At 47.8% G+C, this 13,474-nt stretch overlaps 2 protein-coding genes and 1 long non-coding RNA gene across 4 annotated transcripts; 1 reads left to right on the top strand and 2 right to left on the bottom strand.

The window, feature by feature from the left end:
* Positions 1 to 217: 217 nt before the first annotated feature.
* Positions 218 to 7,085, bottom strand: rpn2 (ribophorin II). The gene is made up of 18 exons (XM_037490369.2): positions 7,058 to 7,085; positions 6,548 to 6,738; positions 6,351 to 6,446; positions 5,907 to 6,082; positions 5,726 to 5,801; positions 5,440 to 5,574; positions 5,193 to 5,369; positions 4,984 to 5,102; positions 4,740 to 4,845; positions 4,199 to 4,290; positions 4,005 to 4,119; positions 3,624 to 3,818; positions 3,446 to 3,532; positions 3,272 to 3,367; positions 2,544 to 2,619; positions 1,845 to 1,974; positions 1,249 to 1,296; positions 218 to 784 (listed from the first exon to the last, which is right to left on the bottom strand). The coding sequence occupies exons 1-18, from the start codon at positions 7,068 to 7,070 to the stop codon at positions 769 to 771; spliced, it is 1,944 nt and encodes a 647-aa protein (XP_037346266.2). The 5' UTR covers positions 7,071 to 7,085; the 3' UTR covers positions 218 to 768.
* Positions 7,086 to 8,205: 1,120 nt separating this feature from the next.
* On the top strand, positions 8,206 to 10,080 carry LOC119229716 (uncharacterized). Its single transcript, XR_005121646.2, has 4 exons — positions 8,206 to 8,328; positions 8,490 to 8,652; positions 8,761 to 8,913; positions 9,559 to 10,080. It is a non-coding gene; the product is annotated as an uncharacterized LOC119229716 (long non-coding RNA).
* Positions 8,278 to 13,410, bottom strand: mybl2b (v-myb avian myeloblastosis viral oncogene homolog-like 2b). Of its 2 annotated transcripts, none has more exons than XM_037490370.2 (15): positions 13,183 to 13,410; positions 12,635 to 12,731; positions 12,428 to 12,499; positions 12,228 to 12,320; positions 11,918 to 12,138; positions 11,707 to 11,839; positions 11,564 to 11,623; positions 11,187 to 11,393; positions 10,315 to 10,587; positions 10,074 to 10,216; positions 9,669 to 9,768; positions 9,463 to 9,573; positions 8,711 to 8,827; positions 8,503 to 8,634; positions 8,278 to 8,406 (listed from the first exon to the last, which is right to left on the bottom strand). In XM_037490370.2, the coding sequence occupies exons 1-15, from the start codon at positions 13,200 to 13,202 to the stop codon at positions 8,278 to 8,280; spliced, it is 1,908 nt and encodes a 635-aa protein (XP_037346267.1). In that variant the 5' UTR covers positions 13,203 to 13,410. The 2 variants fall into 2 exon arrangements, with proteins under 2 accessions (XP_037346267.1, XP_037346269.1); XM_037490372.2 differs by having other exon boundaries at positions 11,713 to 11,839.
* Between the last annotated feature and the right edge of the window lie 64 nt (positions 13,411 to 13,474).

Raw genomic sequence — 13,474 nt, 5'->3', positions numbered from 1 at the left:
CCCCAATGCGGGATATGGAAACGTGTGCGTGGAGCACTTTGCACACCCAGTGACGGTGTGAGGCTCTGACAGCACTCAAACAGGAAGCATCACAACGTAACGTACATCAGTTTCAACAACTTCATTCAATGGATCTCCTCCTCCTCCTCCTCCTCATAGACTGTGTTCCAGTTCTCGTTCCTCCTCCCCCCCCCTACTTAAAGAAAGAAACTTCAGGTCACCTCCACTTCTTTATTTCCTCTTCTTCATTACAAAAACATCAAATTGCCTACATTTCTTTATTGACATTTTGTATCTGGGGGGAGCCCATTGTGTCTCAAATAGGGGACCAACACTGGCATAATTCAACGGATCAGTGCCAATACCAATGTTTTCAGCTAAAACAAGTAACTGCTTTTTATTACAGGGCGAAATGGGCATTAAATGAAGAAAAAAAAGAAAGAAATGTACAAAAAAAACTGTCAAATTAAACCCTAAATCCATGAAATAAAAAATAGAAAGACAAATGCAATCCCCCAGCTGACATGGATCCGTCCGGCCTGTTGGACAACATGAACACAAATCTCACAGGAAGATGAAGAGCAACGATCAGTAGCTTTACGGCCTCGGCCTCCATTGCTTCCATTTGGCAACGCGGACAAACTGTTTAAACTGTTGATTCTTAAACTGCCACGCCATGTTTAAAAGTCTGATTTGATGCATCGTTAAATGACTCCTTGGAAACAAAAACAAAAAACAAAAAGCTTCGTCGGTGCCTTGTCCATCCTCTTATTTTTTCTCAATTCTGCAGGAGAGATAGAGGACAGTTATTAAACATCAACCAGATGAATGCTGACAAGTCCCATTGAAAAAAACAACCTGTTTTAATCATGCATATTAATGCACAAGAAGCAATGTTATTTTGGTAAATAAACACAAGAGGCACCATCAGGACAAACGTCTGAGTCCTGGACGACGCACACAAAACAAGTCACGCAGATGTGATGGCACAGCCAGGACCACAATGGAGGGGTGACCACCGTGCTGGTATGGATATGACCATGGTGGGTGAGAGGCAAACTGGGTGAGAGGCAAACTGGGTGGGAGGGGGGGGGGGGGGTGTGCATGTGATCACTGGGCACAAAGCCATGCAGGCGGCCAGCCATTATGGAAATGCATTGAGGATGCAGACTGTGAGGAAGTCCCTTACTGGACGCCAGAGCAACTCGTTTTGTTACAAATGTGGGAGGGGGGAGAGGGGAGATTTACCGTAGGCTCCTATACTTTGCCAACCTACTACTCTGCTCTGCAGCAATCCTGAAAGAAGGAGTACAGAGAGAGCGGGGTGTGGATAAGACACAAGCATCAGCTGCAAAGGAGACAACAGCCTGGCAGGAAAGAAGAGGAAGGCGAGGGGGGGAGGGACGGGGGGCGGTCCTCACTAGGGAAAAATGACATTTGTGAGATCATAATTGCATAGTTCTACTTGCTTCTTCAAGTGGGTGGAATTGGCTCGTCTTAAGAGTAAGAAGCAAGAGAACAGGATCGCGGCGGGACGCTTTGAGTCAGACACACACTCTGCCTGAGGGCCAATCCACACGCAACGGGGCGCAAATTGTCCACTTAGATTATCAACAGTGGCAGATCCTGCTGCCGCAGCTTAACTGCCGGTGCAAGTAGGCACGAGGGCCCCTGATTGGGGGCTCTGGGGGAACCGGCTGAGGAGGCACTTTTCCTCAGGGCCTCGAAGGCCAACCACTAGCAAGGGGACGCAAAGCACCCCGTGTCCTCGGTGCCTGAGGGATGGGGACAGGGTTAAAGTGCACTCTCTAGGGAGAATTTGGCGGCGCCACCAGGAGACGTACCTCTTCACGGCTTTCTGGGCCAGCATGCGGTTCCCGGCGAGGAAAGTCAAGCCGCCGATGATTGCCAGGTACTTCAGAGTCTGGAACATGTTCAGGTGGGTCCAGTAGACGTACATCAGGCCAAGCATGGCTGAAACGAGACGAGAGAGGGAGCGTTGGCATCCAAACAAACATCGGCCGTATGGCAGAGGCTCTCCAGGTGGTTTAAAAGGGAAAGAACATGCAGCATTTTCTTGAAAAACAATAACTAAAGACTGAAATAGAATCCGTCTTTCCCAATGAGCAGATAGAGGCTTCTCACTAGATTCCTTTCATCAGTAAACAACAGTTAGACTCCATCTTTAGTTAGGCTTTAATACAGGATTTAGTGAGTTATGGTCCATTAAGAGTCAAACAGAGCACGATGCTTTGTGCTTTGGAAATCAATTAATCCTTTTAACCACATTTAATACATAAAGAAAACAAAATGTCCTCGTCATCATCTTCCCCTGCTGAGATGTCAGAAGCTTTAATTACTTCAACTATCTGGAGTTTAATTACTTGCGTGTGGAAATCATGAATGACGCATTGATGGAATTAATGAAGATAACTGCTTAGCGGTGTAACGTCCCGGGGTGTAGTTAACGAGTTTCACGCGTGGTCAGATGAATCACGGATGAAGAGGCTGTGAAACAATCGCACGGTGTGACGGGCACCAACCTGCATGTCCCACGTGGAACAGAACGGTGCTGGGAGTGAAGCTGAAGTTGGACACGTTGGCGCCGAGCTTAAGCCACTACAGACAAGAGGGGGAATAAAAGATAATGATTTTCATCCCCTTCAAGCGCTGCAGACAAAAAGGTGTTTACCACCCAACGCACAATGCAACAATAACTGTTACTCAGCACTGCAAATGCCACGGATAAAAATACACCTCGCCCATTGTGATTTCCAAACCCAAAAACACCAAACAAGCCTTATATTTGTGCAGCACTTGGAGCGGCATTTGTGGTTTATGAACGCTTACTACTGAAGAGCTTTTGAGAAAGAAATTGAAAATAAAAAATATGGCAGGAGGTCAGTTTGTTGATGGGCCTATAAATGAATTCAGATGGTCTGAGTTGTGTGAAACACTCATAGTAGCTCGTGGTTATGAGAATAAGGGATATGGTCACAGGAGCAATGATACTGCTGTGCATTGTGGGTAGAAGTAACTTCTGTATCAGTTTACACACTGACTTTTAATGGAATGTAAACATGAGCTTTGCCTTCGATGTGAACGCAGCATTAAGTGGTTAAAATACGTTATGCTGCTGAGGCCTTCCCTACCGTGGGTAAATACTACATCAAACAAACCCCCCACGGGAAAACATTTCAACTTCCCCTTTACAATGACGGCAAAAAATACAAAACTAACAACTAAACAACTTTTCTGTCTGAACTATTACCAGGATGAGCAGCAGAAGTAAGGGAGACAGGATGAGTGCAGTGAAGGTGTTGGAAACCACTGTGGAAGGCTTCTTCTCTGGTTCCCTGAATAAATGCTGCAACAAAAGGAGTATTTAAACCACTAGTTTTTCAATCATAGAGAAGTGAAGCAGATTTTTAAAAAGAAGTGTTACCTGGATCTCTGGTTTGGGCATGTAAAGAGTCTTGGGCTGAACGGCCACCGGAGCCTCCTCCTCCACAAACTTCAGAACAACGTCAGCCTTTCAAAAGATTGCAACTCACTTTAGAGCTCAATAGCAAACAAACAGCCCCAATTACCCCCCCCCATGAAGTCAACCAACAGACACTCACCACGTTCCACAGGATGGGATTCTCCAACGTAGCATCCCCAACGATGAGGTGGAGCGAGTAGGTGCCGGATATGGAGTTAAACTCAGACTTCCGCTCCGCTGTGTCCAACTCAAACTTGTACACCGACTTGCTGTCGGGTTCGGCCACAAACACGACCTCTTGGCCAGTCTTCTGGTTGTGCAGCTTGACGAAAGTCTGACAGGGAAAAAACAAACGTTAATCTTGAACGAAGCCAAAAAGCTCTTTCTGTCCCCTGAACTGAGCGGTTTTCTTAATATCAGTGTGAGGAAGACAGTGTGCTGCTGCTGCTGCTGCTGCTGCTGCTGCTGCTGCTGCTGCTGCTGCTCATTGTCCCCCCCCCCCCCCCCCCCGACTACCTACCTGGTGAGGGGTAAGCTCCACTCCGGTGTTGGAGTCCACCAGCTGGAAGGACATGGCAAAGTTTTGGTGGCTGTCGGCTATGAAGGAGCTCTTTCCTTTGGACGGATAGTCCACCCTGAAGCAGGACACAAGGAGGATTTAGTACTCGGTGGCGGTGCGCGCGGTCGGCGTAGTTCTCCAGCTGGTTCCCTCACCGGGTGGTCTTTGTGCCGATGCTCTGGTCCTTATCCACCACGGACAGGTCCATGCTGGTGACGGACACCTCGGTGGACACCTTCACTTTGAGCTGCAGGGGGACAGAGTCACGGCACAGTGACGATGAGTGGAGGGAACGGCTCGCGATTAATCACAAAAAGAACCAGGCGATTAAAAATGGTAATAATTGTGCAGCAATATTAAAAAAACATATATTGCACTGATCATCTTTTTAATTATGCGTGATGATGGATAAGTTGACATCGTTGTCACTTGATGGTGGAAACATTCACTATTAATACTTTAGATGACAAATTATCAGATACAAACATTTGTTCGGTTGATGTCATAAAGCTAAGTTGTTCAATTGAATGTGATGATACTCTGTTTACTTGACTGAAGACAAAAGGAGGAAAAATTGAAACCATATTTTCAGTCTCTGCTACTAAGAGCTGAATGCTCTGACGCAACAGCAGCACGCCGGTTAGCACCACATTTTCCACCAAGAACACGTTTAACACTATCGGACCGCCGCCTCACCTCAACGTGATTGGCAACAAACCGGGTGTCCCCAGTCACTGCAACGGAAAACTGGTAATACCCACTGGTCGGCTTGCTGGACATGAAGTTCAGTTCAAAGACGCCGCTGGAAATGAACAAAACACAACACTGGGTAGATTTGACCAAAACAAGGCGGGGCTTTAATCAAATGAGTAGCTTATCACAGTGTACATAGACACAAAAAAAAAAAAAAGAGCCAACACTGGTCTGCGATCATACTTACTCGTTAAGTGTGAATGGAGCCTGGCTGAGGATGACGCTCTTGGAGGCCACGGCGGACGCAGATTCCACCAGAACGTTGGCCAAGGCCAGAGGTTGAGACATCACATCAGTGACGAGCAGCTGTGAATCACGCAGACAAACAGCGTCACCGTGAGCTGATCAAAGCCCACTCAGAGGGGCCGAGCCAGATGGAGATCCAACAATCCGTACCTGCAGGGTGGGCTGGCTGTGGGACACTGTGGCGGGCCCGGCGGCGCTGACAATGACCGGCACGTGGAAGCGGTTGTTTGAGAGAGCAGCGGCGGCGCTGGCCACACTGAAGGCCTCGGCCAGAGAGTCCCAGGATTTCTTGCTGAAGATAGAGTTCACCAGCTGGATGACCTGGTCCTGTGGCACAAAACACATGGCCATCGGTTTCAGACAGGAAAACCCCTTGGCTGACGGGCAGACTTCGTACCTCCTTCAGAGGGGGCTCCATGTCAACGTGGTCGGACAGAGAATAAGCAGCAGTCACAAACAAGGCAGTCGCCTCGAGTCCCTCCTCAAACTGGAGGTAGATGCCCCCAAGATCATCCAAACGAGCTGTAAGGTCCTGAAAGGGTAGGCGGGGGTGTGGGGGGGGGAAGCGGTACACGAGTTAAATATTAAGAGAATTCTAAAATAAAATTTGCATGCTTACGAGCCCAGTGCGACCTGTGCCAAGTCGGCACACAGCCCCACCTGGTGGAGGTTTAAGAGCTCACCTCAATTTCCTCCAGTATTCCTCCAAGCTCTGCCTGCTTGGACAGGCGAGCAGCGGTTTGCAGAGCCAAAGTGATTCTGTCCACATAAAAGAAAAGACATTTGCAGATAATCAGATGGGCTCATGTGCACTAGGAGAATGGCAGCGCACCCCCCCGAGCCCACAGAAGAGGCAACACCTACGCCATGACGTTGTCCTCCTTGCTGATGCGACCAGTCAAGGCACCGACAACTTCCTGGGAGGCCAGAGGAAGCCCCAGAGAGCGTAGTGCGCTCACGGCTCTGTGAATCTGAGTCATGGTGGAATCCTCGCTGACCGCCGCCAGGAGGATGTCTCGTGTTTCATTGGACACGGGGATCTAAGGAGAGATGGAAACACTCGCGTATTGGTTTAAGGGCTACACAGTCTTACATTATTATTTTTTTGATTGTGGTTTAAAAGTGTAAAAGGCAATGATTTGAACTTCTAGTTAACAGAAAAGATTGCAATTTGTTATGGTAGTCATGTTTTGAAATGTGTGTACTTTTGTATATAATGTCCAGCCAAAAACAAGCGTAGCTACTCCAACAATGCTTTTGCATTGAAGGAATAACGCAGGACTGAGAAGACAGCAGAGGGAAGCTTACCTCGCATCCCGAAATGGCCTGACTGGTCTCAGCCGCGAAGAAGACAGAGTCCACGTCAGTGGGGTCCAGCTGGGATTTGAGAAACTGGCACACTCCCTGCGCGCACACGCACACACACACACACACACACACACACACACGTCTCAATCCAAAGACATCGAGGACCAGCGTGTGTAATGTCATAGTGCTTGTCTTACCTCGTGGTCGTGAACCGTGGCCCCGAGCTTGGTCAGACCAACCACCGAGTAGTACGCAGATTCCAGATCCGTGAAGTGTTGGTTCAGCAGGTTCTGCAGTCGGGCCACATCGGACAGGGAGAGGTAGTGCGCCGGGGTGAGAGCCCGGGCTCCGGCGAGAGCCAGGCTGAAGAGGAACAAGCCGAACAGTCCTGCGGCCACACGGCAGAAACATTTAATGTGGGTTTTTACCACCCCGCAAAGCAAACACTGCGTTTGTACAATGGAGCGACCATCCCTCGTTACGAAATGCATTCATTCATCGAGACAATTCATTGAGCTCGATCGTTGGAGCTAACAATGCTACAGGGCGAGCTAACGTTAGCTAGCGCCGGTGGGGAGCAACACGGCGCGTGCACTTGGTGCAATTTCGTCAACGATTCTCAAATTGGCGATAAACTAAAAGCATTTTGAAAACGTCAATATCGCGAGGGATCCGCGTATTCGAAACGTATACATTTATCCACTTACGAGACCGGTCCATGTCTTGCAGTCTTATGCAGCGTCACCAAAACCGACTATTGCTTCCGGTATTTCAGTGTGAGCTGTCAGCAAAGGGATCAGATCCGGCGGGGCATCTGACGTTTCAAAATAAAAGCCACAATAAGTACACGTCAGATAACGTCGGACGGCATTGCAGGCCGTGTATTAATATTACAGTGGCATAAACTAGTTCTTTCTACAACTAAATCCAAGGATTCTTCCACACTGTGTTGTATTTTATGAAATGGTAAATTCCCGAACCTATTGTAAACTTAAAACTATGCCAATGTTAGAACATCAACATTAAATGCTTATGCTTTAGTAACAACAATAGGAACAACGTGTACACTGGACATATTGTGTTTTATTACATTTCGTAACAAAATGCTTTATGATAAAGTAAAAACACACTCTAAATATTTACAAACAGTGCCATGACATATTATTCTTAACATCAACGGTGCGACAGCCGTTCATCCGTTCCTGCATCCCCTCGCAGCTACACGGATGCTGCTGCAACAACCTTCCTTGTGTATCCACCACTCAGTTGGATCTCAATCAGAAATATATCTCTTTCTTAGATAGCAGGTGTGTCCTGTGGTCACTGCTGAATCTGAAGCAAGCACCCAAAACCCTTCCTTTGCACCTCACTTTTAATTTGCATATTGAGACGTGTATTATAAATCTAGACACATGCTAAAGAGATTTGTACAACAAGACAATGTTCACTTAACATTTTCAACATGAACGTCTCTAAATGCATTGTTGATCAAGCTGTCTGAATTCACTCCAAATTCAAGTCGTACAACACAACTAAAATTGGGAGGTGTGAGCCGAGTCTGTACTCTTCCAAACTTAAAAAAGTTAATTACAGACATATTACGCAATGTCTTTTCAGTGATAGAAAAAGTGTACGGCCGTGATTTTCTTTAACGATTCTACATTCGTTGCTTTTTGTTGTTGTTTTGAGTTACAATACAATGACATTCATTGCATTTTCTTTTATAAAGCCTTGCACAAGGCCACTGGAGTGAGACTGAATCTAAAATCCCCGCTTAAATGATCCACGGGGCAACATATTTTTCAGTGTTGTGATTACTTAGGTGAAGTGTACTAAACCTCACATGTTTCAACAGGAAAACGGAACAGGGGACCCACGGCAACATTAGGTTGCGCATGTGTAACAAGCTGTGAAAACGAAACACATCTCAGGACAGAATCAGCGCCCGGGCGGTGGCGTGGGACTTCAGCGAGCGAAGGTAACGCCTCGCTTTCTCCGTCATTATGAGCTGGTCTTTTGTTTGTCCGCAAACAACCGTCTCCCATTCTTTAGACATCTGACGGGCGAGAGAACAGAAAAAATGTCACAATTGGTCAAAACAGAAAAGAGCTACATTAAAAGACTTCCATTCCTTTAAAGCAGTGAAACCTACCAGAACTGGAGGCACCGTGGTGGGAAATATGGCGCTATCGCTGGGTCCCAAAAGGAAGCCTTGATCCAAAATGCTTTCATCCTGCTTACTGCAAAACGACGAGGAGTTGAGAGACACCAACACCGGCTCCTCCTGTGGCCAGAAGAAAAGGTTAGGATGCGTCACATCTACAGTATGCCTTAAAATACCTTTGGACTTCTTTTTTTACCTTAATTGTGTTTTTGGCTTCCGTTTTGCTGGATTTGCGTTTGGATATAGGCACCACATGGCAGTCCATGACATCCAGGGCCAAAGATTTCCGCACTTTCTTCATAGGAGGCCGATGCTGGGAAGAAAAACAACAATTGAAAGCTGAGTTAACAGCTTCAACCAGAACGTCAACAAAGAAGTCACGGTCTAAAGATACAACAGGTGCGGGCGGAAATGGAAGTCAGAATTGAACTTTTAATGATTGTTAGGGTTACAGCATAGAAGCTGAAGCTTATACATATGGTTACTTTTTATTTAACTTTCTAACATTAACATTCCTCTAACTTGGGTTTAACAGCTCGAGGTACTTAGAACATAAGCACAAACCATCTTATGAATAGTTTTCCTGCTCTTTGTTAATAAAAATACTGACTTCACCTTTGAGCTAGCTGCTGTAAATCAATCAAAATAATGTTATCTGAAAACATGTTAACTCTCCACTGTTGAAACAATAAATGATAATGAAATATAGTAAAACAATGTCATGTTCTTGTCCATCCTTAATGCTCAACACTGGAAGCTTCAGACCGTTACTGAAGAGAAACCTTTAATAGCTTAAAAAGGAGTTCAGAACAACAACAGAGGACGTCTAAGCGAGCGGCTACCTGCTAACAGGGGGGACAGCGCCGTGGCCAATGGATAGCCGGCAGCGTGCATTATTGAAAAAAGGCAAAAGATTCAAACAGATCCGCCCGAGGTCGGCTCCGTTACCATGGTTTTGCGCCTCTGCTCAGGCGGAGTCGAGCGTGCACCGATCAAGTCGATCCCAGAGTCTCTCATGATGACCTCGTTTATGTCGTCTTCAAGGTTCGGGGTCTGAGGCTGAGACAACACAGCGGAGCAAAGATCGTCAGTGCTGCAGTGGTGAAGCCGTGAGGCGGACCCATCCCTCCCCGCTGAGCGGCGCGGATACTCACCAGCGGCTGCAGCGGCCCGTACTTCTCCATGGCGTTCTTGAACGGCGTCGGAGTCCGCGGGGTCGAACAGAGGTCAGACTTGTGGTTGGGTGTGACGAATCTAAAATGAAGACGAAAGGCGAACACACAGACACGTAAGCTTGAAGCCAGCGATACATCGAATTCAGGCCTCATTTGTGTTCACAACATACAAACTCTAAATGAGACGAAAAGATACATCAACAGATTCGATGCGCTGGCGGTTCATCACACGCACAACACTGGTGTTACAGAGCAATGTCGGTTTCAAACTGGGACCGTTACAAAGCCAGTTAAAAGCTTCTCACGGAAACAGATATTTTGTTCATTCCAAACTGGATCCAAAATGCAACAAGCTACCGGGAGCAAACGCTTGAGACCACTCACGCAGAGTTTTCCTTCTGGGTCAGGGGGGTCTTCTCACGCTGCAGCGGCGTAGTCACAATGGCCCTCTGGCTGCACACCGGCGTGGACGTGAGGGAAGGGTTCTCCATGTCGTGAGTGTCCTGCTTGGTCCACAGGTTGAGGAACTGGAAGGACACGCGTCAAGTCAACGGACAATCTCGCAGCAGTAAAACAAAAAAAACAAAAAAAGAGCGGGAGAATGCAGCATAGTTTTCAAACCTACCTGAGATGGAGAAAAGGGCAAGATTTTGACCGGAGTGCTTTTGGGGGTCATGGAGTTGTTGCCGTCGGGGGACAGGGCGATGCGTCTCCGGCTGCGGCGGTTCAGTATGGAGGGCGGGGTGATCCCTCCGGGAGAGATGGGGATGAGCTCGCCCTTGCTGCCTTTGCTCAGCTCCTGCAGGGCGCTGCCTTCCAGGCGGAACTGGTGGCGCTCCGGGCTGGGGTTGTCCTCCGGCAGGTCAAAGGCCGCTAGGTTGCACCAGCCATCCAGGTCCTGATGGCAGGAGAGACGCTTTACTTGGGAGTCAGGTGGCTGTGACAATATCACATTCGGCTATGGTTATTTTACACGTTTTATGTTGTTTTATTATAACAATATAATAATCAAACTATTAAAGCACTATGGACTACAGAAGAAGATTGGAGAATCGTCCACTGCAGGGGCATTTAATTCAAGTTCAGCAAGGTCATCTTCTATTACGAGACAATGGTCGGCAGGGACTTTATCTGTGGTCATTTCAGCCTCATTCCTCTCCGATAGCATCGTTCTTGCACAGTGAATGAATGGGTTAGGATTGTGACCACATGGGCTCTTAGAGGTTTATTTGGATGCGAGTTGGAGCATTTGCTCAAAAGAGTTTTACTTTGTCTCGTGGTGGTGCTTTACATTACCGCTGTTAATAATTAGTAACAGTATCTGAATACATGAGACATGAGTGGGAGTGGGATAAAATGAACATTGAAGAGTCTGTCCGTTGATTAAAGCCTCTGGTCTCACTTTACACATTGCTCTTTTTAGAGCCATGTTAAAATAACTTCTGACTTGCGCATCAGTCTTCGACCCTCTGCTGGTTGGTTATTGGAGATGCTCACCCCGTCCACCATTTCCAGCACTTCCTTCAGCACTGGGCCGGTGGGGGAGAGAAAGCCAGAGCTATCCACCACCCAGCTGGTGCTGGTCATTTCGCCCGTGGCGTCTGCCTCCGACTTGGGACTTAAGCCGTCCTTCACAGAGGACGCAGCCTTCGGCGGCTCCTCGTCGTCCGGCTCGGCTTTAACCGCGGTGGAAGCGGGTGTTTCCTGCAAGTGGTGGAAAAGAAAAAGACACCTGTAACAGTGCTGACATCTAGAACATGATAACGGATGTGTAATACAGACACTCTGTCCATCGATTGAAGGAGACTAAACTATTCAGAGCCCCCAGGATGGAAATGGTCATGCTTGTATAACCTGTGCAGCGATTTGCTCACCAAAGGATGCGCTGTGTTCCCTAGATCCTTTTCTACGCCTTCTTGGGAGCCACTGGCCATCTGTGTAATCACAAAAATAGATATTTTCAAATGTTCCTTTGTCCATGTAAGGGGAAAACCTCACAGGAAGAAGATAATCCCACCTGCACCTCTTTATTCACGCGGTCCAACAGCTCTTCAAGTTCATTGGGCCTGAAGACCTCCCCGGCATAGAAGCCCATCTCTAATTTGCGCTTGATGGTGGAATTCCAGTGGTTCTTGACGGCATTATCCGTCCTGCGAACAAAGATCACGGTTCGAGGCTGTAATGGGAAAAAGTCAGCCTCCCAGCCGATGTAGTCGGAATGCATTTACCTTCCGGGGAGCAGTTTGGCAATCTCAGCCCAGCGGTTTCCCAGCACGCAGTGAGCCTTATAGATGATGAGGTCCTCCTCGGCCGTCCACGAGGACTTCTTCACGTTGGGATTGAGGTGGTTGTGCCACCGCTCTCGACACTGCTTCCCTAGTCTGCCCTTCAGTTGCTTGGCTACCATCGCCCACTGCTTGTTGCCGTAGAGATTGACAAGCTCTATGACCTGAAAGGTTAAAGGGTGTGTGAGAACTTTTCCAACTGTTTTTTTGGTCATATTTTCAGCCCCCCCCCCCCCCTTAATAAGTCACTTACCTTGTCATCCTCCTCTTTGGTCCAGGGGCCTTTGACCAACTCTGGATCCAAGACCTTCGACCAACGGTGCTGACACTGGTGCTCAGTGTGACTCTGAGCACAACAAAATAAGCATTAGTGGGATTTAAGCACTCAAAATGAATAAAATGAAAACAAAAGAACATGCTGTCGACCTCACAATAGGGGACAATCTAACTCACTGGGATGCTGTTGGCGATATATTTCCAATCATTTGATCCCAGCTTTTGAACCAGCACCTTGAGCTTGTCGTCCTGTTGACAAACAAACAAACGTGTTTATGTCCCCCTGTACTACACGGCCTTTATTGACATGGACGGAGGGAACGAGGGGGGGTGAGCAGTCATTGAGACTACATGCAAATTACTGGAACGTGTCAAGACAATCACCTCCTCTTGTGTCCATTTCACCTTCACTTTCCCACCGTCTCTCTGCTCTGCCACATCGGAATCGGTGTCCTGGTGCATGGCCTCCTCTCCATCCTCGCTGAGGAGCAAACGGGCCGTGATGTGCATCAGTACAGATGGCAGCAAAGGCAACAAGTAGCCGCCGACATCTCTCGTGTGGCGATCGTGATCCGATCGTCAGGTTTTATTTCTACCAGTAACCCGCGACGATCTCATAGTCATATCAAACTATATAGCGTGAGATAGTATCCGCTACAGGGACGGATTGTTGAGATTTAGTAGACACACAGTGGCTCACGTTAACTTCAATACTGTCCTTTTTTTGTATCGCCTGTCTTGAGAAAAAGGGCGGCCCAGACAAGGGTCCGTGAAGTACTCACGAGTGGAAAGATTCGATTTAAAAGCGAACATTTCACCAAAGCCGACTGAACACCAACTAGCACCGCGACGTCACAAAGCAATGTATTCAAATTGTGAAGGAAAACTTGTATTGGTTATGCGACGAAAAAAAACTCATATTCATATCTTACCCGCGCGACCACCAAGACATTTCCCTCTGTTTCTGTTGTTGACGGTCAGGCGGGGATCGGTCCTGCGGTCGCCGTGCGTCATGTGCACGTGTATCTGCTGTTATATCGCTGTATGCCGCGTGCCTGTTGTTGTTGCGAGGCTCGGTGAAGGTGACGGAGGCTCGGTGAAGGTGACGGAGGTTCGGTAAAGCCAGCTGCAGCGGAGCGCCACTGTAGTCCGCGCTCCCGAGTTTCTATCTCGCGCCCTTCTCCCTCGAACGCACCGGAAAGTGACGCGGTGCGCGTAGGACAT

The sequence above is a fragment of the Pungitius pungitius genome, chromosome 8, assembly GCF_949316345.1.
Source record: "Pungitius pungitius chromosome 8, fPunPun2.1, whole genome shotgun sequence".
Taxonomy (NCBI): Eukaryota; Metazoa; Chordata; class Actinopteri; order Perciformes; family Gasterosteidae; genus Pungitius; species Pungitius pungitius.
The sequence above is the reverse complement of the archived record's forward strand: the minus strand, read 5'-3'. Positions and strand labels throughout refer to the sequence as shown.